This window comes from Eutrema salsugineum, unplaced genomic scaffold (assembly GCF_000478725.1).
Source record: "Eutrema salsugineum unplaced genomic scaffold, Eutsalg1_0 scaffold_1, whole genome shotgun sequence".
Taxonomy (NCBI): domain Eukaryota; kingdom Viridiplantae; phylum Streptophyta; class Magnoliopsida; order Brassicales; family Brassicaceae; genus Eutrema; species Eutrema salsugineum.
In genome coordinates, this window is record NW_006256909.1 from 10,820,635 (window position 1) to 10,842,840 (window position 22,206).

A 22,206-nucleotide genomic window follows, 5' to 3' on the forward strand; every position below is an offset into this window, starting at 1 on the left:
CTATAGTCTCAAAAAGAATGTCTCGATAAGCTGTCTCAAAAAATAATCGTCGTAAATTCGTTGTAAATTTATAACGAATTAACAACGATTGTTTTTTAATTGACTAAATTAATATTTATTCTAAATTCGTCGTAAATTTACGACGATTTTACAACGAATTATTTTTACAACGAATTAACGTCGAATTTTTAATTCGTCGTAAAGTTGCAACGAAAATAAATCATTGTAAAAATTCGTTGGTAATCCTGTGTTTTCTTGTAGTGCTAGTTTCATGATCTGAAACAAGGACAATGAGCTGAATTGTGGATCTAAACTCGTTAAAATTCAACTCAGAAGCACTATAAAGTTGCATAACAAGAAAAGCTTGTGCACCCAGTGGATACTGTTTAAACTCAAATGGTTTTCGAATGCTAAGTTGTAATGAAACCCTCTAAACGCTTTATAGTTTCTAAAAGTCATGCATTTGTTCAGAATGTTTCAAAGGATTCTCTTTTACTGATAACCAACTATAGTCTCAAAAAGAATGTCTCGATAAGCTGTCTCAAAAAATAATCGTCGTAAATTCGTTGTAAATTTATAACGAATTAACAACGAATGTTTTTTAATTGACTAAATTAATATTTATTCTAAATTCGTCGTAAATTTACGACGATTTTACAACGAATTGTTTTTACAACGAATTAACGTCGAATTTTTAATTCGTCTTAAAGTTGCAACGAAAATAAATCATTGTAAAAATTCGTTGGTAATCCTGTGTTTTCTTGTAATGCTAGTTTCATGATCTGAAACAAGGACAATGAGCTGAATTGTGGATCTAAACTCGTTAAAGTCTCATTTCTCAGTTCAATTTCAATTTATTACTTTGAGTCTTAACCGTATAAGAGATTTACAAAAGCAAACATCAGGTCTCAAACAACAATCAAAGCTTATGTAAATCTCTACAGAAATCTATAAGTGAACAAAGGACTCTAAACTAAAGTCTACTGATTTCAGACATTGTTTTTTTTAGAGGTCTAAATGCTTTATAGTTTCAAAAAGTCTTGCATTTGTTCAGAAAGGCTCAGAGGATTCTCTTTTACTGGTAGGCATTATCTTTCAAAAAGTTTCATGATCTGAAACAAGGACAATGAGCTGAATTTTGGATCTAAAGTCGTTAAAGTCTCATTTCTCAGTTTAAGTTCAATTTCTTACTTTGAGTCTTAACCGTATACAAAGAGCAAACATCAGGTCTCAAACAACAATCAAAGCTTATATAAATCTCTTCAAAAATCTATAAGTGAACAAATGACTCTAAACTAAAGTCTACTGAATCCAGATCCAGTTATGGCGCGGGGTGCAGTGGCAGAATATGTTAAATGGTTGCATACAACTCCCATGGGCGTTGTGAATCTAATCTCGTTTGCGGGAACAACAGTCTTAGGTGTTGTATGGCTAAAACTGGAAAAAGAAATTGCTCGTGTGAGAGGGGAAAACAACTTCTTTAATGAACTTAGGACTAGAGGAATTATCAGTGATCAATGATCGGTCGTTTTTTTTTCTTTTTGTTGTTCTTCTTCTTAATTTTTTGTTTCTTTTTATACGCATACATGTGTTTTCCATGAAACTAAATAAGCTCTTTCTATTTATTGATTTTAGTCCAAAAGATGATGAGTTTTGCCATGGGACTCCCTCACTGTGCTTCATATATATCATTCAAAATTGTTCTTCTTGCCAAAAAAAAAATCGCCTATAGATATGTGTAAAAATATTAGAGATAAATACTTTTGTACAATTCAACATATCTAAAGAACCTTGACCCTGAAGCAACTGAATTTGACACTTGAAACGAAATTATCAAAAAAGGTAGTAAAACCTTTTATGGGCCGCCCCATGGACTTTACGAATTTTCAGCTGTGTAAAAAGCCCAAGAAAGTCTATCAAAATTACGTCCAATTGCCACTACCCTGCTTTTACTAGAGCTTGACCTCTCTCTCGAGAGTCTCCGAGTGAACGATCCCGCCAAAGAGACTGATAAAGAGTGAGTGTGAAAAATCAGGAATAGCTCCAAAACTCGTTAAGCTAAAGATTCACCGAAGATGAGTACTATGAAGTTTTGTCGCGAATGGTCTGTTCTTTGCTCTTTTTTATACTAATCTTGTGGATTTTAATATTTGGGTTTTCATCTCTTAGCTCGTCTAAATCCGTCTTGAAATTTCGTCTAAGTTCCTCTAAATTTTCGGAATTTTAGATTTGGTAGTCTGCTTGTGTTATCAATTGGATAAAAGCTCCGATTTTTTTTTCCTCAGTTTTCGCCGTTTATGAACCTTTGATTTCTTACGTTTTTTTTTTTTTGTTTTTTAATTTTCAGTAATAACATTCTATATCCTAAGGAAGACAAGGAGCAAGCGATTCTCCTGTACGCTTGCCGTAATTGTGAACACCAGGTAAACTTGGTTATGCTTTCTTTTGATAAATTTAGGGTTTCATGGTGTTAGTGGCAAAATGTGATGCAGAAACCGGTGACTGGAGATATTAGACCTCTAAAAGAAAAAAAAAACTATGTCTGAAATCAGTAGACTTTAGTTTAAAGTCCTTTGTTCACTTATAGATTTCTGTAGAGATTTATTAATATAAGCTTTGATTTTTGTTTGAGACCTGATGTTTGCTCTTTTTAAATCTCTTATACGGTTAAGACTCAAAGTAAGAATTTGAAATTAAACTGAGAAATGAGACTTTAACGAGTTTAGAATCCACAATTCAGCTCATTGTCATTGTTTCAGATCATAACACTAGTTGGTAAAAGATAATGCTTATCAGTAAAAGAGAATCCTTTGAGACCTACTGAACAAATGCAAGTCTTTTAGAAACTCTTAAAGCGTTTAGAGGGTTTCTTACAACTTAGCATTCGAAAACCATTCGAGTTTAAATAGTATCTACTGGGTGCACAAGCTTTTCTTATTATGCAACTTTTTAGTGTTTCTGAGTTGAATTTTCAAGTGTTTGTGTTCTCTTTGTTGATACAATCATCAAGCTTTTGTTAGCTGCTGAAATCCATGAGATCCAATATGAACATTTTGCAAGGCATCCTAAGCTTAAAACTTGATTTGCGAACCGAATAAACTATCAGCATATTGTTAGCTGAATTACTGTTCTGTTGCTATGAATTTACAAGATCTTAGATTTATACTTTCCGAGTATTTGGCTTTGCAGGAAGCAGCGGATAACAATTGTGTTTACAGAAACGAGGTTCATCACTCTGTAAGTGAACAAACTCAAATCCTATCCGACGTTGCTTCTGACCCAACTCTTCCTCGTACCAAGGCTGTGCGCTGCGCCAAGTGTCAACACGGCGAGGCAGTCTTCTTCCAGGTGAATAATTATCTTAAAGGTTTATCATTCAAGAAGCAAAGAAACATTTCTTTGCGTTTTCTTTTTCTCTCAACTAATTTGCTGATCAACAAGATAGTTCTTTCTCTTGCTTTTTCATTTGGTTATGGCTATACGGTTTAATATAGCTCGTGTGTGTAATTGAATTTGCAGGCTACGGCTAGAGGCGAGGAAGGAATGACTCTGTTTTTCGTTTGCTGCAACCCGAATTGTAGTCACCGTTGGAGAGAATAGAGCTGTAGAAGATTACATTTTTCTCATGTAACGTGTTCTTGAGTTCCTCATTAAGAGTTTTAATACATTCAATTGGAGTATTCTGTGTACAAGTATGAATACTGTGGGAGTGTTCTCGAGTTCTTGAACTTTCAGGGTCTTTTATGATCAATTTGGTTCTAAATTGGGTCTAATTATAAATTTGCTGATTTCTGTGGGGCGGATCTGAAAATTCGTCGTTATCCATGGGTTGAATACGTGGAAACTGGAAATTGGCATATTGGTAGCTTCTGGTCTTTAGCCGCCGGCTGCTGTGACTTTGCTATAACGTGTGATATTATAAAAAGTTGATAACTCTGATTTTCTCAATAAAATTAGTTTAGTAATTATGTGCTTGCTATGTTTTCACATTGAATTATGTTGAAAATGTCAAAATTATTTATATTGAAGTAAATTATTTATATTGAAGTTTATGCTCAAATGAATCATTTTACAATACACGATATGATGATTAGGTTTAGAAAATTGAGTCTCCGTAAAGATTGAAACTTACGCATGGGCTGCTATCAAATATAATATCAAGAATTTAAATGATAACATTATCTCAATTGAGGTTATTGTTTCCTTTTGTAATCAAATACGAAAATCTTAACGTTAGCTAATAAAATGAAAATTGGTCCACCACAAAAGTCAAATAATCAGTAACAACGTAATGAGTGGAATCGTACTTGATTCAATGACACTGATTAGGAGCTTATCTAAATTTCAGAAGTTAGAAGTTATTTACACGTAAAACAAAAATATCGAATGTTTGGTGAAGTTGTTTTTACGTCCGTTATAAATCGAGTATATGATGTTTTTTTAAAAAACGATTATTGATCGAATATGTTTCTCGTCATTCGTAGGTCATTTATAAATATTGATACAGACATAGATTAAGTATGTAAGATTTCATAAAACTAAAAACTGAAAAATAGCTAGTTTGATTTGTGAATGTTGGAAAATATAAGCAGTGTCCTATTTTCTCAAGTTGGAAAGAGACATTTCTCAACCCATTTTTTCGAAAACATCTTCTCTTTTGTATAAATTGATAAAACTCATATTAAAACTTACACTCAAGCGGACCTTATGTACTCAATTACTTGACCCGACTAATGACTATAAATTTGAATTAATAAACAAAGATTTTGTTTGTCATTGAATTCTACATAATACGCATCCATAGTTGAAATCATATTATAATCAAAAACTTAAGTAGTACGTAGTACATACCAATGTTTGCATATAAAAAGCCAAGCACAAACCCAATTAGACAATGAGTTTTGATAACCCACATTATCAATAGATTAAGCATCCATTTCGATTTGGTGACAAAAAAAAAAGCATCCATTTCGATTAATTCCATGTCACCAATGATCCCATTGTTTCTCCTTGCTCTCTTCACAACCATACTCAATCCAATAAGTCTCTCTCTCTCTCTACTAATTATGGATTATATAAACTTAATCACATGAATGGCTAAATTAATGTTTAATTTAAATGATGATGAAACCAGGTGGAGAACCAGTTGGTGTATGCTATGGAATGTTGGGGAACAACCTTCCATCTCAATCAGAGACAATCGCTCTCTTCAGACAAAACAACATCCGAAGAATCCGTCTCTACGACCCAAACCAAGCCGCTTTAAACGCTCTCAAAAACTCCGGCATCGAAGTCATCGTCGGCGTTCCAAACTCCGATCTCCGTTCACTCACTAACCCTTCTTCCGCTAGATCGTGGCTCCAAAACAACGTCCTCAACTATTACCCGGCCGTTAACTTCAAGTACATCGCCGTCGGTAACGAAGTCGTTCCGTCCAACGGCGGCGATCTCGTGCTCCCGGCGATGCGTAACGTTTACGATGCTTTGCGCGGCGCGAATCTTCATGATCGGATTAAAGTCTCTACAGCCGTTGATATGACTTTGATCGGAAACTCTTTCCCTCCTTCCTCCGGCGAGTTTCGCGGCGACGTTCGGTCTTATACCGATCCCATCATCGGGTAAATTAAATTAAACCAAATCGAACCAAACCAAAATTAAAAATCGGTTCAACTTCAGTTTGTAAAATGACTCGGTTTCTTCGTGATTTTGGATTAATCAGGTTTCTGACGAGCACGAACTCGGCGTTGCTCGCGAACATTTATCCATACTTCAGCTACATCGGCAATCCACGAGATATCTCTCTCTCTTACGCTCTCTTCACTTCTTCCTCCGTCGTCGTCTGGGACGGATCTCGCGGCTATCAGAATCTATTCGACGCTTTGCTCGACGTAATTTACTCCGCCGTCGAGCGATCAGGCGGTGGATCTCTTCCGGTGGTTGTTTCCGAGAGCGGTTGGCCATCGAACGGCGGAAACGCCGCGAGTTTCGACAACGCGCGTGCGTATTACACGAATCTGGCGGCGCGTGTGAGGGAGAACAGAGGGACGCCGAAGAGACCTGGGAGAGGAGTGGAGACGTATTTGTTTGCCATGTTTGATGAGAATCAGAAGAGTCCTGAGATCGAGAAGAATTTCGGTTTGTTTTTTCCTAATAAACAGCCCAAGTTTCCAATCACATTCGCCGCCGTGAGAGACGGAAAGGCGGTTGAGTGATGAATTGGAGTTATCTGAGATTTGTGTAAGTGAATAATCTGAGATTACTGTGAAATGTTTCAGGGAGAGATAATCCCATAAATAATTCGAAATAAGAAGAAACTTTCCAAATCATAAACTTAATTCGTCATAAACGAAAAACAAATTGATTACGAAAGTATAATCCGTCGTTGAGGCTTTTTTGTTGGGCTGAATTTTTGGGGCGAAGGCCCATTAAAATCTAAGAAGATTCTAACTTGAGTTATGAGCTGTCGGGACGATTTATGAAACGGAGATGACGTGGCAAATTATAGATCGTCGGATACTTGAAAGAGATTACTCATATCTTCTTTTATCGTCACTGTATGAACGAAATGCCAATCAGCGGTTGTCACGTAAGCAAATTGGAAAGACGATGACGTGGTAATTATTTGTCTTCGATATTTATCTTACACACTAATATGATTCCTCTTGCTAATTTGTGAAATTAAGTATCTGTCGACATATCGGTCTCGTGCGGACTTTTGGCGGTGGGTTTGATTTTCCAGGTCAGATCATCGGCGAGAACATGGCGGATGAAAAGTATAACCGGAAGAATCCGGCGGTGAAGAGGATTTTGCAGGAGGTTAAGGAGATGCAAGCGAATCCGTCTGATGATTTCATGTCTCTTCCCCTCGAGGTAGATTTCTCGAAACGGCGTGCAATTCAGTATTCTCTGATTTTTCTCTATGTTTGGATAGAAAATTCACCTATTGGCAAAAACCTCATTGTTTCTGTTTCAATTAGGGTTAATTGGATGTTTGATTTCGAATATTTCAATTCATCTCAGCTTGTTTATTGGTAGAATGGTGTTCTGATGGGTCTCTGGATTTTTTTGGAATCAATTGATTCGTTTGGTAAAAGATTATGAAACCGCTCCATTGATGCATTCCAGCTTTCATGCTACCTTCGTGTATTCGCTGACGATCCTTTGCTTTTTAAGCTTGGAATCGCAAGCTCCTTGATTTGACATGCTTTGATGATAGTTATATGATTGATCTTATCTGTTATAACTTCAGGAGAATATCTTTGAGTGGCAATTCGCAATCATAGGTCCTAGTGACACTGAATTTGAAGGTGGGATTTATCATGGGAGGATTCAGTTGCCTGCAGATTATCCTTTTAAACCTCCTTCATTCATGTTATTGACCGTAAGGATTCTTACTCTTCTCTTGTATCACGCTCACCAAGTAGACACATACAAACGCACATGGAAAGGAGACTATATATATTCTCTGATGAATGTTTCTGCTCTTGTTTCAGCCTAGTGGTCGTTTTGAAACCAACACCAAGATTTGCTTGAGCATATCTGATTACCATCCTGAGCACTGGCAACCATCATGGAGTGGTAATAATATCACAGACTCTTATATCGCCTTTTTTATTTAACAATATCCAAACATGTCACTGAAAGACTAAACAAAACAATTATAACTATTAACTAATTGAGCAGTTAACCTTTCTAGATTTAGTATTATCAGCAACTTTACTCATGAATCTGTTCTTGCTTATTTGTAGTTCGGACTGCTTTGATGGCTCTCATTGCGTTCATGCCTTCAAACCCCAATGGAGCAATAGGCTCAGTAGATTTCCCAAAGGAGGAGAGACGTGCGCTAGCCACTAAATCACGCGAGACACCACCCAAATATGGTTCTCCCGATCGTCAAAAAGTTATTGACGAGGTACTCAACTAGATCACTCTTCCTTTGAAGTATATTGCATGTCTGTATATGTTTTTTTCCCCTTAATATAAACGACATAAAGAGCTCTTGGTCAGCGCAAGTAACAAATTGCTATGCGGATTATCCATCTTAAATGGGTTAAGTTCATTTATGATTTGTTTGGAATGTAAACTTGTTATGCTCATTTCTCATTGAAATTTGTTAGATATTAGTACTTGATGCTACAGTAAGTCAGTAAGTATTGTTGATCGTGAAGCAAAATGAACATATAGCAAGGAACCTTTGAAAGTTGGTAACTTGAAAAAACACATTATTGTGAATAGTAACCAAAAGTAGTGTTAAGAATCTCCTTTAATTTTAAAATTTTCTGACAGACATTGGTATTGGACATGTTAATTTTACAATCCTCGTATAACATCTTTTTTATCATGTCCTTTTGACTGGTATATGCAGATTCATCAATACATGCTCAGCAAGACACCTTCTCCTAAACCTAATCCTCAGGATTGTAACAAAACCCCCACCGGAGATTCAGACTGTCAGTCCCAAACCAAGCCGCAAGACGCTGCAACTGCTATATCAGAACCTGGTACAGCGGCTGAAGAGAGTCTAGCTGATCAAATCGCAGAAGAGACAGCTCAAACCGTTCTTCCAGAAGCGAATGCAGTAGTAGAGGTTGCTGAGGGAGAGAGCGGAAACGGTTTGGTGAGGCGGCGGGAGCAACCAACGGTTGTTGTCAGGACGGCTCAGAAACCGAGTGAAGATAGGCTGTTCACGTGGGCGGCGGTTGGACTCACGATTGCGATTGTGGTTCTTTTGCTAAAGAAGTTCGTAAGGTCAAGTGGTCATGGCGCTGTGTTTATGGACGAGTCGTGAACTGCTAAGCTCTGCTATTGGGAGATGGCCTGAAGGAAGCCTCTAAACTCGAAGGGAGTGTTCATATAGGTAAGTGATTTGATTGTGGATGGGGACATAAGTAATTAAATTTAATCATACTAAACTAAATTAGGGTGTATTATGATGTGTTGCAAGCTTTTTCTTGAATATATTTTACAAAAACACTTATAAGGAATACTTTGCATCTATATAACTAACTGACATTGCGCGAATCTAACGCCGCTTCGTATTATTTGTAATACCAAAAGGAAACTGAAGGTCAATAACCCAATTCTCGTAATTGAAACTGGAAATGTTTAGTGATTCACTATAAGGCCACGTACGTTGGTTGCGATTTTGCTATTTTGGATGGTTTAGCTAGCTGTAATATGTTTCTCTGACGCGAAGAAGCCGAAGATACTTTCCGTATTATCATTTTTTTTTCTTGACGTAATGAGGCCAGACAACTAAAATACTCGGCTGCAGTGTAGTCCACGTTATGTATATTTGACTTTTACTATAAATTTGGTGAGTTTACAACTTACACGATTGACCACAACTTGATTTTGTTTAGTCCCTTGTAACTCCCACATCCTATGTCCCACATGTTACAGGCCCAGAGAGGCCCACAAATGATGCCTTTCTGTTTCCCCTACCCTCGTGCGCCTCCGCCACTTGTCGGAATAATCCACGATCCCATGTGGAAATCGGTCCCTCAAAAACAAACAAAGTGAGAGTTTGATTTGGGTTAAAATGATGATAACACAAGTTTTGGGGAGAATAAAAACAACCCTTTCTTCTTTACCACCTCTGATTCGTTTTTGAGGAGCCCAAACCAAACGTTTCTTCGCTCTGAAGTATATTATTGTTCGGAACAATTTTCCTGAGAAACTACAAAAAAATTCAAATTGGTTTTCTCTTCTTCAGTACCTCTGCTTCGTTTTAATTGGATTCGGGAGGGGGCCCATACGTTTCTCATTTCAATCTCTTTCCCAGACTTTCTCCGAGTCCTCTTTCCCCTCTATATAGAAATTTTTAAATTTCAAAATTCGTTTCTGTTTCTCAAATTAAAGAAATCGCCGGTTAGCTACCTCCGGTTCAACTTTTAGCTGGTTGATTACTCTTCCCAGATGAAAATTTGGCTCAGAATCCATTGATCGACAAGGGAATTTTTGGTCTCTCGCTGTAATTCTTCGCACATTCTCGTTAACAATATGGTCTCCGGAGGTGGTTGTGAAACCAACGGTGAGGCAGCTTCGTCGTCAAGCCACCGCGTCGAACAGAGCAGCCGTCGCACGACTAATCACCTCCAAGAACAAGCTCAGTCGTCGCCAAGTAAACCCCTAAGATCATCACAGAACAAGCCGCAAAACCACGGCGGCGCCGGCGGCACAGAGTCGATGAGCAAAGCTACCCAACAGTTCACTCTCGACGCCAGACTTCACGCCGTCTTTGAGCAGTCCGGTGAGTCCGGCAAGTCGTTCGATTACTCTCAGTCCCTCAAATCGACGACGAACGGTTCCTCCGTACCGGAGCAGCAGATTACGGCTTATCTCTCTCGGATCCAGCGCGGCGGTTATATCCAGCCTTTCGGATGCTTAATCGCCGTCGACGAATCCACCTTCACCATCATCGGTTACAGTGAAAATGCACGGGAAATGCTAGGGCTCATGTCTCAATCTGTTCCAAGCATCGAGGAAAAGTCAGAGATTCTAGCGATTGGCACGGATTTGCGCTTCCTCTTCAAGCCGTCGAGCATCGTTCTCCTCGAACGCGCCTTCGTGGCCCGAGAAATCACGCTCTTAAACCCAGTTTGGATTCACTCTAAGAACACTGGCAAACCTTTTTACGCGATTCTTCACAGGGTCGATGTAGGAATCGTGATCGATTTAGAACCGGCTCGAACCGAAGATCCAGCGCTTTCAATTGCCGGTGCGGTCCAATCGCAGAAACTCGCAGTCCGGGCGATTTCTCATTTGCAATCGATTCCCGGCGGCGACATCAAGCTCCTCTGTGACACTGTTGTGGAAAGCGTTAGAGATCTCACTGGTTACGACCGTGTTATGGTGTACAAGTTTCATGAAGACGAACACGGTGAGGTCGTCGCTGAGAGTAAACGGAACGATTTAGAACCTTATATTGGCTTGCATTATCCAGCTACTGATATTCCTCAGGCATCTCGGTTCTTGTTCAAGCAGAACCGTGTTAGAATGATTGTAGATTGCCATGCGTCACCGGTTCGTGTTGTCCAAGACGATAGGCTCACGCAGTCTATATGCTTGGTGGGTTCGACTCTACGAGCTCCTCACGGCTGTCACGCTCAGTACATGGCTAACATGGGCTCTATTGCGTCGTTGGCCTTGGCCGTGATAATAAATGGAAATGAAGAAGATGGGAACGGTGGAGGAAGAAACTCGATGAGGCTTTGGGGTTTAGTCGTTTGCCATCACACATCGGCTCGTTCCATACCTTTTCCTCTGAGGTACGCTTGTGAGTTTCTAATGCAGGCCTTTGGCTTACAGCTAAACATGGAGTTGCAGTTAGCCTTGCAGGTGTCTGAAAAACGTGTTCTGAGAATGCAGACTTTGTTATGCGACATGCTTCTTCGTGATTCTCCTGCAGGGATTGTCACGCAGAGTCCGAGCATCATGGATTTGGTAAAATGTAACGGCGCGGCGTTTCTTTACCGAGGGAAGTATTATTCGTTGGGTGTGGCTCCGACTGAGAATCAGATAAATGATATTGTGGAGTGGTTGCTTGCTAACCATTCTGATTCTACTGGTTTAAGCACTGATAGTTTAGGCGATGCGGGTTATCCTCGAGCAGCTGCTTTAGGGGATGCTGTTTGCGGTATGGCGGTCGCGTATATCACTAAAAGTGACTTCTTGTTCTGGTTCCGGTCTCATACCGAGAAAGAGATCAAATGGGGAGGGGCTAAGCACCATCCCGAGGATAAAGATGATGGCCAGCGAATGCATCCACGTTCTTCGTTTAAGGCTTTTCTCGAAGTTGTTAAGAGCCAATGTCAGCCGTGGGAAACTGCTGAAATGGACGCTATTCACTCGCTCCAGCTTATTCTAAGAGATTCTTTCAAGGAGTCTGAAGCGATGGAAGCTAAAGCCGCTGCTTCTGGTGCGGTTCAGCCACATGGAGAGGATGGGGCAGAGCAAGGGATGGTGGAGATAGGTGCAGTTGCGAGAGAGATGGTTAGGCTCATTGAGACTGCGACGGTCCCTATATTTGCTGTGGATATCGACGGCTGCATTAATGGGTGGAACGCCAAGATCGCAGAGCTTACTGGTCTTTCTGTTGACGAAGCTATGGGAAAGTCTCTGGTTGGAGATTTGATACACAAAGAGTACGAAGAAGCAGTTGATAGGCTTCTTTCTTGTGCTCTCAAAGGTATATGCAATTCTTTAACATTCAATTTGTGCAGGACTCTAACATGCAGATCTGATAATTTAATGCATATTACAATTATGCAGGAGACGAAGGCAAGAATGTGGAGGTCAAGCTGAAAACTTTTGGTGCCGAGCTACAAGGGAAAGCGGTGTTTGTGGTTGTCAACGCATGCTCAAGCAAGGACTACTTAAACAACATTGTTGGGGTCTGCTTTATTGGACAAGATGTAACTAGTCATAAAACTGTTATGGACAAGTTCATCAATATACAAGGCGACTACAAGGCCATCATCCATAGCCCAAACCCTCTGATCCCTCCAATATTTGCATCGGATGAGAACACGTGCTGCTTGGAATGGAACACTGCAATGGAAAATCTCACAGGCTGGCCTCGCAGTGAAGTGATTGGCAAATTGCTTGTTAAGGAAGTGTTTGGGAGCTGTTGCAGGCTAAAGGGTCCTGATGCGTTGACTAAGTTCATGATCGTTTTGCATAATGCGATTGGTGGCCAAGACACAGATAAATTCCCTTTCCCGTTCTTCGACCGCAGAGGGAAATTCATTCAGGCTCTCCTGACTATGAACAAACGGGTCAACCCCAACGGTGAGGTCATTGGAGCTTTCTGTTTCTTGCAGATACCGAGTCTCGAGCTGCAACAAGCTCTAGAGATCCAGCGGAGGCAGGAGAGTGAGTGCTTCTCGAGGGGTAAGGAGTTGGCTTACATTATCCAAGTTATAAAGAATCCATTGAGCGGTTTGCGTTTCACAAGTTCATTGCTAGAGGCCACGGATTTAAGCGAGGATCAGAAGCAGTATCTTGAAACAAGTGTTTCATGCGAGAAGCAGATCTCAAAGATTGTAGGAAACATGGATGCCAAAAGCATTGAAGACGGGTGAGAGTTTAAATTCTTTTTTACACACACGCTTCTAATTATCTTATAAAGTTTCATTCCCAGTTTCACACTACTAAACAAATACTCTCTGTTTTTGCTCATCAGTTCATTTCAGTTAGAGAGAACAGAGTTCATCATTGGCAGCGTCATAAACGCAGTGGTAAGCCAAGCTATGTTGGTGGTGAGAGAGAGAAATCTTCAGCTGATCCGGAACATCCCCATGGAGATCAAATCCATGGTTGTCTATGGTGACCAGATAAGGATCCAACAAGTCCTGGCGGATTTTTTGCTAAGTATCGTCCGTTATGCACCCACTGAAGGCTCTGTGGAACTCCATGTACACCCGGTTTTGAAACAAATGGCTGATGGGTTCTCTGCTATACGCATAGAGTTCAGGTATAACTTTCATCAGATTTCCGGTTCTGTCTCTCCAATTCAATGTTTAGCCGGTGGACTTAAAGCTGGGATTAAAGATAACAACCATAGACTCAGGATGCAGAATATATGGCTTTCTATCTGAAAACCATAGACTCAGGATGCAGAATATATGGCTTTCTATCTGAAATCTCTTTCTCATGAATATGTTCTGTCTGCTGCGGATAAATTTCATCTTTTTGTTTGCTATTTGCATTATGAGAGTTATGGATGATAACTAAAACGCTTTTGCCACAAATAAGGATTGCTTTAGCAGACAGCCAACACTTGGAATCGTTTTGTTAATGTTTGTTGGTGTTGTTTGAACAGGATGGCGTGTGCAGGGGAAGGTGTGCCGCCGGAGAAAGTGCAAGATATGTTCCACAGTAGCCGATGGACCAGTCATGAAGGATTAGGGCTAAGCGTTTGTAGGAAGATTCTGAAGCTAATGAACGGAGAGGTTCAGTACATAAGGAAATTCGAACGCTCTTATTTCCTAATCCTTATCGAGCTCCCGGTCCCTCTGATGCCCTCTTAGTGAATGGCCGTGAAAGTTTTGATTCCGGTGCATGTAGATTTGGGAGGAAGAGGAAAATGTAAGAGTAGTAATATAGTTAAGAGTTTTTTTTTTGGTTGGTCTACGTAGTATACTGTGTATTATTATAGTCTTATAGAAAGAAATAAAATAGCTTCCTACAAATGTTATGTTTTATTTCTTTTTCTTTTGAACTAGTGTATTATTATAGTCTCATATATTTTTGGAGTGATTTAATTGTCAGCTTCAAACTAAGAAGAACTAACAAAGATAATTTAGACCCTCTTCATTTCTGTATCTGGATGCTGCATCTAATTGCAAATGTCTAAATGTTGTTCGTTTTTTCAAAAAAAATTTGTGTTCATCTATGCAAATTGATTAGCATCTCAAAAATCTGGATATTATAGATGTTGAGAAATAGAGAGTTCAGATGCAGTGTTTGCATATGGTTTAGGTAAAAAACAAAAAATCTTGATTTTCCACCAAAATGTTAATTTTTAGTTTTTCGCCAAAAATAAAAACTCTCCGTTTCCCGCCAAAGACGAAAAATCTCGGTTTCTCGTCAAAAACACAAAATCTCGATTTCTCGCCAAAAACGAAAACACTCGGTTTCTTACCAAAAACGCAAAATCTCGATTTTTCGCCAAAAACAAAAAATTTTGATTTTCCGCCAAAAACAAAAAATGTTTGTTTCTCGCCAAAAACGCAAAATCTCGATTTCTCGCCAAAAAAAGAAAAATCTTAGTTTCTCGACAAAAAACGCAAAAATCTCGATTTTTCGCCAAAAGAGCAAAATTTCGATTTTCCGCCAAAAACGAAAAATCTACGTTTTTCACCAAAAAACTAGGTTTTTCGCCAATAAACAAAATCTCGATTTTCTGCTAAAAGCAAAAACTCTCGGTTTCTCGCCAAAAGCGAAAACTTTCAGTTTTTCGCCAAAAACGCAAAATCTCGGTTTCTCGTCAGAGACGCAAAATCTCGATTTCTCGCCAAAAACAAAAAATCTCGATTTTCCGCCAAAACGAAAAACTCTCGCTTTCTCGCGAAAACGCAAATCTTGATTTCCAGCCAAAAACACAAAATCTCGATTTCCCATCAAAAATAAAAAATCTAGGTTTCTCGCCAAAAATACAAAATCTCGATTTTCCGCCAAAAACGAAAACTCTCGGTTTCTCACCAAAAACGCAAAATCTTGATTTTCCGCCAAAAACAAAAAACTCTCGCTTTTCCGTCGAAAACGTAAAATCTCGATTTCTCGCCAAAAACGCAAAATCTCGATTTCTCGCTAAAAAAGAAATAATCTCGGTTTCTCGCCGAAACGCAAAATTTCGATTTCTCGCCAAAAACGTAAAATCTCGATTTTCCATTAAAAACGAAAGCTCTTGGTTTCTCGCCGAAAACATAAAATCTCGATTTCCTACCAAAAACACAATATCTTTATTTTCCGTCAAAAACTCAAAATTCTAGTAAAAAAATTTCTCGTCAAGTATAAAAAATCATGTTTTCCCACAAAAAATGCAAAAAAAAAAAAATTCATGTATTTTTAAAACTTAATTTGGTAAAAATATTATTTATTAAAAAATAATAGTTCTTTTTAGTCATTTTATATATTTTGCATCTAACTATTTTTCTAAATTCACAAACGAACAATTTAGTATCTAGACGTAGCATCTTGATGCAAAACCTAGTTTCAAAAACAAACAATATCTAGATATTATATTTAGATGCTGATCTAAATGCAAAATCTAGATGCAGCATCTAGATAAAAAAACGAACAGGGCTTTATTCTTTCAATGCAACTATAGAAAAAAAAAGTTATGATACCAAAAATGAAAACTATAGGTTAAGAAATTTTCGAAGAAAAAAATATGAACTAGAAAACCATAAGACACACAACAACAACATTCAATAAACAATCAAAAAGATAATATATACCATAAGTAGAAAACAAAAGATGACAATAATAGAGAAAAAAAAATCCAAAAACAAACAAAAATATACAAAAATTTAAGGGTGTGAAAAAGTAAGATAAAATCAATGAAAGATGTATGTGAAAACAAACACTGAAAATAGTATTGAGAAAGTTAAAATTATTGCAAAGGATTTGGATGAAAAAATTAAAAGAAAAATAAATGAAAGATATTACTTGGATCGTCAAAAATATATAAAAAAAAAATACAAATTACAAAAAAAATATAGAGATTGATAGTAGAATTGAAGATCTTAAAACATATTTTTTTTCTTATGTAAACATAGTTTCCATAACTAAATTACACTTAACTTACCTATATTCTTTATATAGAGTTGATTTAAAAGTTAGAACATCCGTGTACAAAGGTTACAGTGTGATTTTCATTGTTACATATCCTTATCATCACTACTATGGAAAAAGACAAGCTATCAGATGGGCCATTCTTTTTTGACTCATCTGATATGATTCTGATATCAGGATCATTGTTGGCTTATCTGACACACGTTCTGCCATTCTTTTTGGTGCAACATTTGTTCAGAAATCCATTCAGAATATGAAAAGTGGATTTTACGTTACCACTGTAAGGAGCCACAGAATCAACAATCGAGTGTAAAACATATTTATTTACAACATAAAATAAATGCTAAATACGAATTATCTCATAAATATTAATTTGTTTTCAGACCCATGTTAAACTTCTCATCACCTTTTTTCACAATGAGATGCTCTTTTTATTCGTTTATCCACTCAAGTATCATTCAGTCAATCCGTTTATATCTATCTCTTGCATACATCGTAGAAGAATAGTAAATTAAATTTGGATAATAACACAAAGAAAAACTCAAATTATAATCTTGAGTACTTCTTTCTGTTATCACTTTTGTTGCTGCTTAAAAATGTTGATTTTCATCAACAATGTTTGAAATTACGTCATGTTTGGATTGTAAACATTTATTTAGCATTGCATGTCTCAATTTAGAGATTCGTGAGTAAATAAGCTTGGTGATATTTGTTTGGGTTTTATAACATTAGATATTGAATTAACATAAGTTAGATCTTAAAAACATCTTGGAAAACATGTTTAACTTTCTGCATAGGAAAACGAAATAAATCAAGGCATATATATAGCCATGAATTATGTTGCAAATTTGATTGAAATAAAAGTTCGTAAAACACTCACATGTCGAACTCTTTCATTAGAATATATATATTGATTAAGATTAAAAGAGAATGATAGGGTTGAAAAGTACAGTAGGAATACAATTTCAAAAAGAAACACTTTCTCAGCACTCTTGTAGCATCAAAGATTGCGAAACTAGGGCTTGTATGAGAAATTCAAATTAGTGTATGATGAAGCCTTCATCATGAAGATCTCAGCTCTCAACTAACTCTCGTTAATGCACTTCTTTTTTTGCTTCAATAAATAGACTTAGTAAGTAGTTAAGTAAGTAACCAATTGCCCCTTAACAAAGAACAAACACTTACAAAAATTAAAGTAGAAAGAAAATATGGGGGAAAGATTCTAAACGAATTTGTTTTTTGAGTTTGATATGATTGTGTTGTGTTGCTCATCATTGGAACAGCGGAATAAAGGAGACTCGAGAAGGAGACTTTGGTGGTGGTGGTGGATTTTGAATTCAGCTTTATAGTGTTACTTACTTGTGTATCACGCCAGAGAAAAGAAAAAGGACGAGATTACATTTTGCTATTGATATAGAATGAAAGAAATGATACGAAAAAAAATATTAAATATTCGATGTTCATGACTTCACTCTAATGAACAGATCTCATACTAGCAAGATGTATAAAATTGGTTAGTAGTTTTTTTTAGATTTGAACAGCAATCTGGTGAAGATGATAAAGCTCTTTCCTTTGAAAACAAGAACAGCAATTCTTCTCTTCCTCAGAAGATGGCATAAAAAGTTCAAAGATAATACAATACAACGTTTTGAAAAGAAAAAAAAGCCAATTAAACTAGAGACATAAATATAACGATTGTTTATGTTGACAAATAAATAAGTAAATAAATAAATAAACAATTTGCTATGCGTCATAGAAAGTTGTATGAGAAATACAAATTAGTGTAATGATGAAGGTCTCAACTCTCAACTGATTCTCATTGGCTCCAATAAAATAAACTTAGTAAGTAGTAATGTGAGTAACCCATTGCACCTGAACAAAGAACAACACTTATAAGAATTAAAGCAGAAAGAAAAATATGGGGAAAGTTTCTAAACGATTTGGTCTTTTGGGTTTGATGCTTGTGTTGCTCATCATTGGAGCAGCGGAATGTAGGAGACTCGAGAAGGAGACTTTGGTAGTGGTGCTGGAGGAGGCCGTGGTGGTGTATTTTGAATTCAGCTTTATAGTGTTACTTGTGTACCACGCCACAGAAAAGAAAAAGGAAGAGATTACATTTTGCTATTAGTATTGAATGAAATGAGTGATACTGAAAAAGAAGTATTAAATATTCGATGTTCATGACTTCACTCTAATGAACAGATCTCATACTCCAATAAGAAGAATGAAAAAGATTGGTTAGTAGTTTTATTTTTTTAATATGAACAGCAATCTGGTGAAGATGATAAAGCTCTTTCCTTTGAAAACAAGAACCGCAACAGCAATCTTAGCATAATCATAACCTAATATTGCACTAAAGCATCGCTTATCACATCATCGTTATTCTTGGTTTCCATAATCAACCTCAATTCTAAATATGGTCAATGGTTGATACTCTTGCTTTCAGCCTTCTTCACAATCGACGTTTTCTTCTTCTGCTTCTGCCTCCAAATTCAAGTCCAGCTTTTCTGCAAATGAAGTCACATTAAAGGAACTTATCTGAGTATCACGTAATCGGTAATCCTTATATAATCATGAGACCTAATCTCTTTCTTAATGGTTTATGGCCCACTAATATAGTAAAAATATGACCATGTCTTAATTGTTGAAAGCTCTGCATATTAAAACTCAAACAGACCTACAACAGAAGGCTGTGGATTCTTGCTGATTCGGCTTTTCAGCTACCTCTTGCTGCTTCATTTGAGCGGCGTAATAAGGTTTGCGATACTGCAAAATGGAAACAACATGTATCAATATTCGGGAAACAGTACACAATCCAAACGATGCTACTGTGGGAATCTAAGTAAACACAAATAAATTTTACACAAAAGGCATACCCTCATATACTTATCATCATCGCCTGGTTTCTTGTCATCTGAAAGTCCTTGTGAGCCACCAACAAGCTTTGCTCCTTGTCTCATCTCTCCTCTTTGTTCCTCGGTCAGATACATTCCTTGCATACGTTGAGACAAGCATTGCTTAACCCTCTCTGGAGTCGTCATCATCCATGGAGGCAAGACTTTCCGCCTCGATTTGACATATTTTTTTCTTTCAGCAAGGTAAGCCTTAGCCTAACAATGTAAGATTCATGAAATCAATTAGAGAAGGAAAATGCAGGAAAAACGTGAAGCATTTATCAGACATTTGAGTAAACTTGTTCCTCGTTTAGGGTTTCATAAGATTCACTAGCACACTCACCTATAGAATAGGAGAAAACAAAAGGGGAAATTTCGTTACAAGCATTGCCTCATCTTCCATAATAACATTGAACTTCTATCTATATACATTGACTGAGAGATTATTACCTAACCTACCTACAAAATCTCAATTTTTTTACCAGGAATCTTATAAACCTAAAGGAGATAGATTTTACATTCAAATCACATTCCTAACAAATCATCATCATCACCACTTCTTAATGAAGTGTCTGTAACAAAGAAAAAGAAAGAACCTGATCAAGCTGAAGCTGGTCATCAGCCGAGACGGTGGCGCCACGTTCAATGTCGAGATGGTTTAGCTTCGGCCGTTTCTGCTTCTCGGCTCGATCGTGTCTCTTCAGAGACGCCGGAGGAGGACACTGTTGAGTGGAAAAACAAAACTCTGTAAAATCGTTTGGAGAAAACAAAAGGCGGAATTTCGTTACAATCATTGATCCCTAAAAACAAAATCTCAACTTTACAAGGAATCCAAAAACCTAAGGAGAAACTATCATTCTGATGATACTCGAAATTCCCAAATTCTAAAAACCAACGATTTGAGCAGCGTGAGACTAAAATACAGACCTTAATCTGAGCTTCAATGGCGTCAATCCTTCTGACTCTCTGAGAAGCTTCAATGGCTTCGCGTTGCTTTTGCGCAGCGACCTTGGCTTTCCTCTCTCGTTCGAGCTTCAGTTTCCCCCTTTCCTTCCTCTCTCTGTGCTCTCTCTCAAGCTTCTCCTTCGCCAATCTAAACGCGGAATCCATCTTCGACACACTTCGGAATCTCAAGGTAGGCTCGGTGAAAAGTGAAAACACAAATTAATTAAAGAAAAACAAAATTAGGTTTTGAGGAAAAAGGAAACACCTTTATTCTCTCTTAATTGCTCTTCAAGGAAAAATAAATAAATTCACTATAAATACATCTTCCTAAAACCTTAAGCCGGAAAATTTATTAGGTCTCTCTCTATACTCTCTCGAAAAGCCGCTTCCTTTTTCCTTCTCTTCTCCACGGTCATGGAATCCGCCACCACAGTATAATCTTCTTCCTCCTTATGGCTTTCTTACTCTGTCTTAAACCTCTGTTCCTGTTTCTTCTACAACTTTTTATCCGACCTTGTTTATGTTTTTGGGGTTTTTTTTTTCAGGTTGAAGCAGTTCCTGCTGTGATTGAGGCTACAACGAAGCCTTTGAACAAAGGTAAGGACTTTGGTTTCTTTTCGGTCTGATTATCTAAAAATGTGTTTAACCCATCAAGTTCATGCGTTTTTGGGAACAAAAGAAGCGTTTTTTGTCTCAAGTAGTTCGTGAATCTTCATTTATAAGGCCTTTTGCTGTTGAGATTAGAGGTTTTTGTGCTTGTAGAGTTTGTTGATTTTGACATTTGTATTTGCTGCTTTTCTTAAGTGTCTTCGGATGATTTGGAGACCAAAGTGAATCTAGAGAGTCAGAATAAAGAATCTGAGGAGATGCCTAAGGAGGTGAAGAATACCTTGTCCTTATTTCTCTCCTATTGCAGATACTGTATATTGCATTACTGTTTGCTGATAGAATTACTCTATTTCTGCTGTATGATGTAAAAATGGGTGGATGCTGAGCAGAAAATCAGATGCTAATGCTAACATCGTAGCTGCTATAAGTCTCTTTCTTTCTGGTTAACTATGTTTTGAAGTTAATATTTGTGTATCATGATTTGACTTTCAGCCACAGCCACCAAAGCCTACAACTACTGGAGGATCAAGGACACTCTTTGTTAGCAATCTCCCATTCCAAGTTGAAAAATCAGATATGTAAGTATAGCACCATCCTCTCTCGTTGTTTTTCTGGCAGCTATTCCATTGACCTTAAATAATATTGTTATATATCCTCCATTTATGTACAGCGAGTTCTTCTTCAAAGAAGCTGGCGAGGTCGTTGATGTTAGACTTGCCATGCCAGAAGATGATGGCATTTTCAGGGGCTTTGGCTTTGTTGACTTTGCTTCTTCTGAAGAAGCAGAGAGGGTGAGAGAGTAGTTTTTTCTTTTCTTTTTTTTTTTTTTTTTTTGTCTTTACAATTGACGAGAGACATTTGAGAAAGTAATGATTACTGATTAAGATGTTTCTCTACTTGAAAGGCGCTGGAATTTCACGGTAGACCTTTGCTCGGTCGTGAAATTATTCTTCAGTTGCACCTTCCAGAGGTGTAAACACTCCACAAAGCGGGTAAAAACTGAACCTTTGTTTCCAATTGTTTGTGTAAGTATGTTCTTGTGTTGACACTTGATAGTAATCTTAGCAGCATTACCAGAGACGGAGACGGCGTGAAAGGAGCGTAAAGTCTAGTTCCAAGGGAGAATCAATCAAGGATAACTGAAGATAATAAATAATTAAGGAGTTATTAATTAGTCTAATTATGATTTAACTGTTGCTATTTAGTATTTCCATTGTCTGGTTTTTTTTCTTAGCTTCTCTCTATATTACGTTTTATCCTTTATGCAAGGGGTCAATTGAGTATTCAGAATTCAGGAGTATTTTTAAAAAGAAGATAGACAATATTTCAGTTTCTCCTTGGTGTGTGTGTATATTATGAAAATAAAATGCTAAGAACAACAATATAATGTCTCAATATTCTAAAGCCAGCTACATTAAATTGGCATATCAATATTATCATAAGTTAAATTAAACAA

The 22,206-nt window shown here is 37.5% G+C and overlaps 6 protein-coding genes across 6 annotated transcripts; 5 read left to right on the forward strand and 1 right to left on the reverse strand.

The window, feature by feature from the left end:
* Positions 1-1,946: 1,946 nt before the first annotated feature.
* On the forward strand, positions 1,947-3,780 carry LOC18031046 (DNA-directed RNA polymerases II, IV and V subunit 9B). Its single transcript, XM_006414308.2, has 4 exons — positions 1,947-2,104; positions 2,348-2,423; positions 3,190-3,348; positions 3,520-3,780. Exons 1-4 carry the CDS (start codon positions 2,076-2,078, stop codon positions 3,598-3,600), a joined length of 345 nt encoding a protein of 114 aa, XP_006414371.1. The 5' UTR covers positions 1,947-2,075; the 3' UTR covers positions 3,601-3,780.
* Positions 3,781-4,899: 1,119 nt separating this feature from the next.
* On the forward strand, positions 4,900-6,326 carry LOC18031047 (probable glucan endo-1,3-beta-glucosidase At4g16260). Its single transcript, XM_006414309.2, has 3 exons — positions 4,900-5,043; positions 5,135-5,618; positions 5,720-6,326. Exons 1-3 carry the CDS (start codon positions 4,983-4,985, stop codon positions 6,210-6,212), a joined length of 1,038 nt encoding a protein of 345 aa, XP_006414372.1. The 5' UTR covers positions 4,900-4,982; the 3' UTR covers positions 6,213-6,326.
* Positions 6,327-6,670: 344 nt separating this feature from the next.
* On the forward strand, positions 6,671-9,023 carry LOC18031048 (ubiquitin-conjugating enzyme E2 32). The gene is made up of 5 exons (XM_024150091.1): positions 6,671-6,870; positions 7,250-7,381; positions 7,494-7,578; positions 7,749-7,912; positions 8,366-9,023. Exons 1-5 carry the CDS (start codon positions 6,760-6,762, stop codon positions 8,786-8,788), a joined length of 915 nt encoding a protein of 304 aa, XP_024005859.1. The 5' UTR covers positions 6,671-6,759; the 3' UTR covers positions 8,789-9,023.
* Positions 9,024-10,002: 979 nt separating this feature from the next.
* LOC18031049 (phytochrome D) lies at positions 10,003-14,260 on the forward strand. Its single transcript, XM_006414311.2, has 4 exons — positions 10,003-12,190; positions 12,274-13,081; positions 13,187-13,477; positions 13,826-14,260. The coding sequence occupies exons 1-4, from the start codon at positions 10,003-10,005 to the stop codon at positions 14,031-14,033; spliced, it is 3,495 nt and encodes a 1,164-aa protein (XP_006414374.1). The 3' UTR covers positions 14,034-14,260.
* Positions 14,261-18,580: 4,320 nt separating this feature from the next.
* On the reverse strand, positions 18,581-20,306 carry LOC112082417. The gene is made up of 5 exons (XM_024150105.1): positions 20,124-20,306; positions 19,793-19,918; positions 19,179-19,412; positions 18,980-19,068; positions 18,581-18,809 (listed from the first exon to the last, which is right to left on the reverse strand). Exons 1-5 carry the CDS (start codon positions 20,304-20,306, stop codon positions 18,755-18,757), a joined length of 687 nt encoding a protein of 228 aa, XP_024005873.1. The 3' UTR covers positions 18,581-18,754.
* Positions 20,307-20,507: 201 nt separating this feature from the next.
* LOC18031050 (nucleolin 1) lies at positions 20,508-21,916 on the forward strand. The gene is made up of 7 exons (XM_024150084.1): positions 20,508-20,573; positions 20,687-20,738; positions 20,946-21,019; positions 21,243-21,328; positions 21,421-21,541; positions 21,655-21,742; positions 21,819-21,916. The coding sequence occupies exons 1-6, from the start codon at positions 20,556-20,558 to the stop codon at positions 21,724-21,726; spliced, it is 423 nt and encodes a 140-aa protein (XP_024005852.1). The 5' UTR covers positions 20,508-20,555; the 3' UTR covers positions 21,727-21,742; positions 21,819-21,916.
* The last annotated feature ends 290 nt before the right edge of the window (positions 21,917-22,206 follow it).

What these genes read in the sequence shown, in the direction of transcription:
- LOC18031048 (XM_024150091.1), top strand. Translation starts at nt 6,760, where the DNA reads ATGGCGGATGAAAAGTATAACCGGAAGAATCCGGCGGTGAAGAGGATT. An exon ending in TCATGTCTCTTCCCCTCGAG is followed by an intron (nt 6,871 to 7,249) that starts GTAGATTTCTCG and finishes TTATAACTTCAG; the next exon opens with GAGAATATCTTTGAGTGGCA. An exon ending in CTTCATTCATGTTATTGACC is followed by an intron (nt 7,382 to 7,493) that starts GTAAGGATTCTT and finishes CTCTTGTTTCAG; the next exon opens with CCTAGTGGTCGTTTTGAAAC.
- LOC18031049 (XM_006414311.2), top strand. Translation starts at nt 10,003, where the DNA reads ATGGTCTCCGGAGGTGGTTGTGAAACCAACGGTGAGGCAGCTTCGTCG. An exon ending in TCTTTCTTGTGCTCTCAAAG is followed by an intron (nt 12,191 to 12,273) that starts GTATATGCAATT and finishes ACAATTATGCAG; the next exon opens with GAGACGAAGGCAAGAATGTG. An exon ending in GCCAAAAGCATTGAAGACGG is followed by an intron (nt 13,082 to 13,186) that starts GTGAGAGTTTAA and finishes TTTGCTCATCAG; the next exon opens with TTCATTTCAGTTAGAGAGAA.
- LOC18031047 (XM_006414309.2), top strand. Translation starts at nt 4,983, where the DNA reads ATGTCACCAATGATCCCATTGTTTCTCCTTGCTCTCTTCACAACCATA. An exon ending in AACCATACTCAATCCAATAA is followed by an intron (nt 5,044 to 5,134) that starts GTCTCTCTCTCT and finishes TGATGAAACCAG; the next exon opens with GTGGAGAACCAGTTGGTGTA. An exon ending in TATACCGATCCCATCATCGG is followed by an intron (nt 5,619 to 5,719) that starts GTAAATTAAATT and finishes TGGATTAATCAG; the next exon opens with GTTTCTGACGAGCACGAACT.
- LOC18031046 (XM_006414308.2), top strand. Translation starts at nt 2,076, where the DNA reads ATGAGTACTATGAAGTTTTGTCGCGAATG. An exon ending in ATGAAGTTTTGTCGCGAATG is followed by an intron (nt 2,105 to 2,347) that starts GTCTGTTCTTTG and finishes TTTAATTTTCAG; the next exon opens with TAATAACATTCTATATCCTA. An exon ending in GCGAGGCAGTCTTCTTCCAG is followed by an intron (nt 3,349 to 3,519) that starts GTGAATAATTAT and finishes TTGAATTTGCAG; the next exon opens with GCTACGGCTAGAGGCGAGGA.
- LOC112082417 (XM_024150105.1), bottom strand. Translation starts at nt 20,306, where the DNA reads ATGGATTCCGCGTTTAGATTGGCGAAGGAGAAGCTTGAGAGAGAGCAC. An exon ending in CCATTGAAGCTCAGATTAAG is followed by an intron (nt 19,919 to 20,123) that starts GTCTGTATTTTA and finishes TCCACTCAACAG; the next exon opens with TGTCCTCCTCCGGCGTCTCT. An exon ending in TCCACAGCCTTCTGTTGTAG is followed by an intron (nt 18,810 to 18,979) that starts GTCTGTTTGAGT and finishes CTTCATTTGCAG; the next exon opens with AAAAGCTGGACTTGAATTTG.
- LOC18031050 (XM_024150084.1), top strand. An exon ending in CTGAGGAGATGCCTAAGGAG is followed by an intron (nt 21,020 to 21,242) that starts GTGAAGAATACC and finishes TTTGACTTTCAG; the next exon opens with CCACAGCCACCAAAGCCTAC. An exon ending in CAAGTTGAAAAATCAGATAT is followed by an intron (nt 21,329 to 21,420) that starts GTAAGTATAGCA and finishes ATTTATGTACAG; the next exon opens with CGAGTTCTTCTTCAAAGAAG.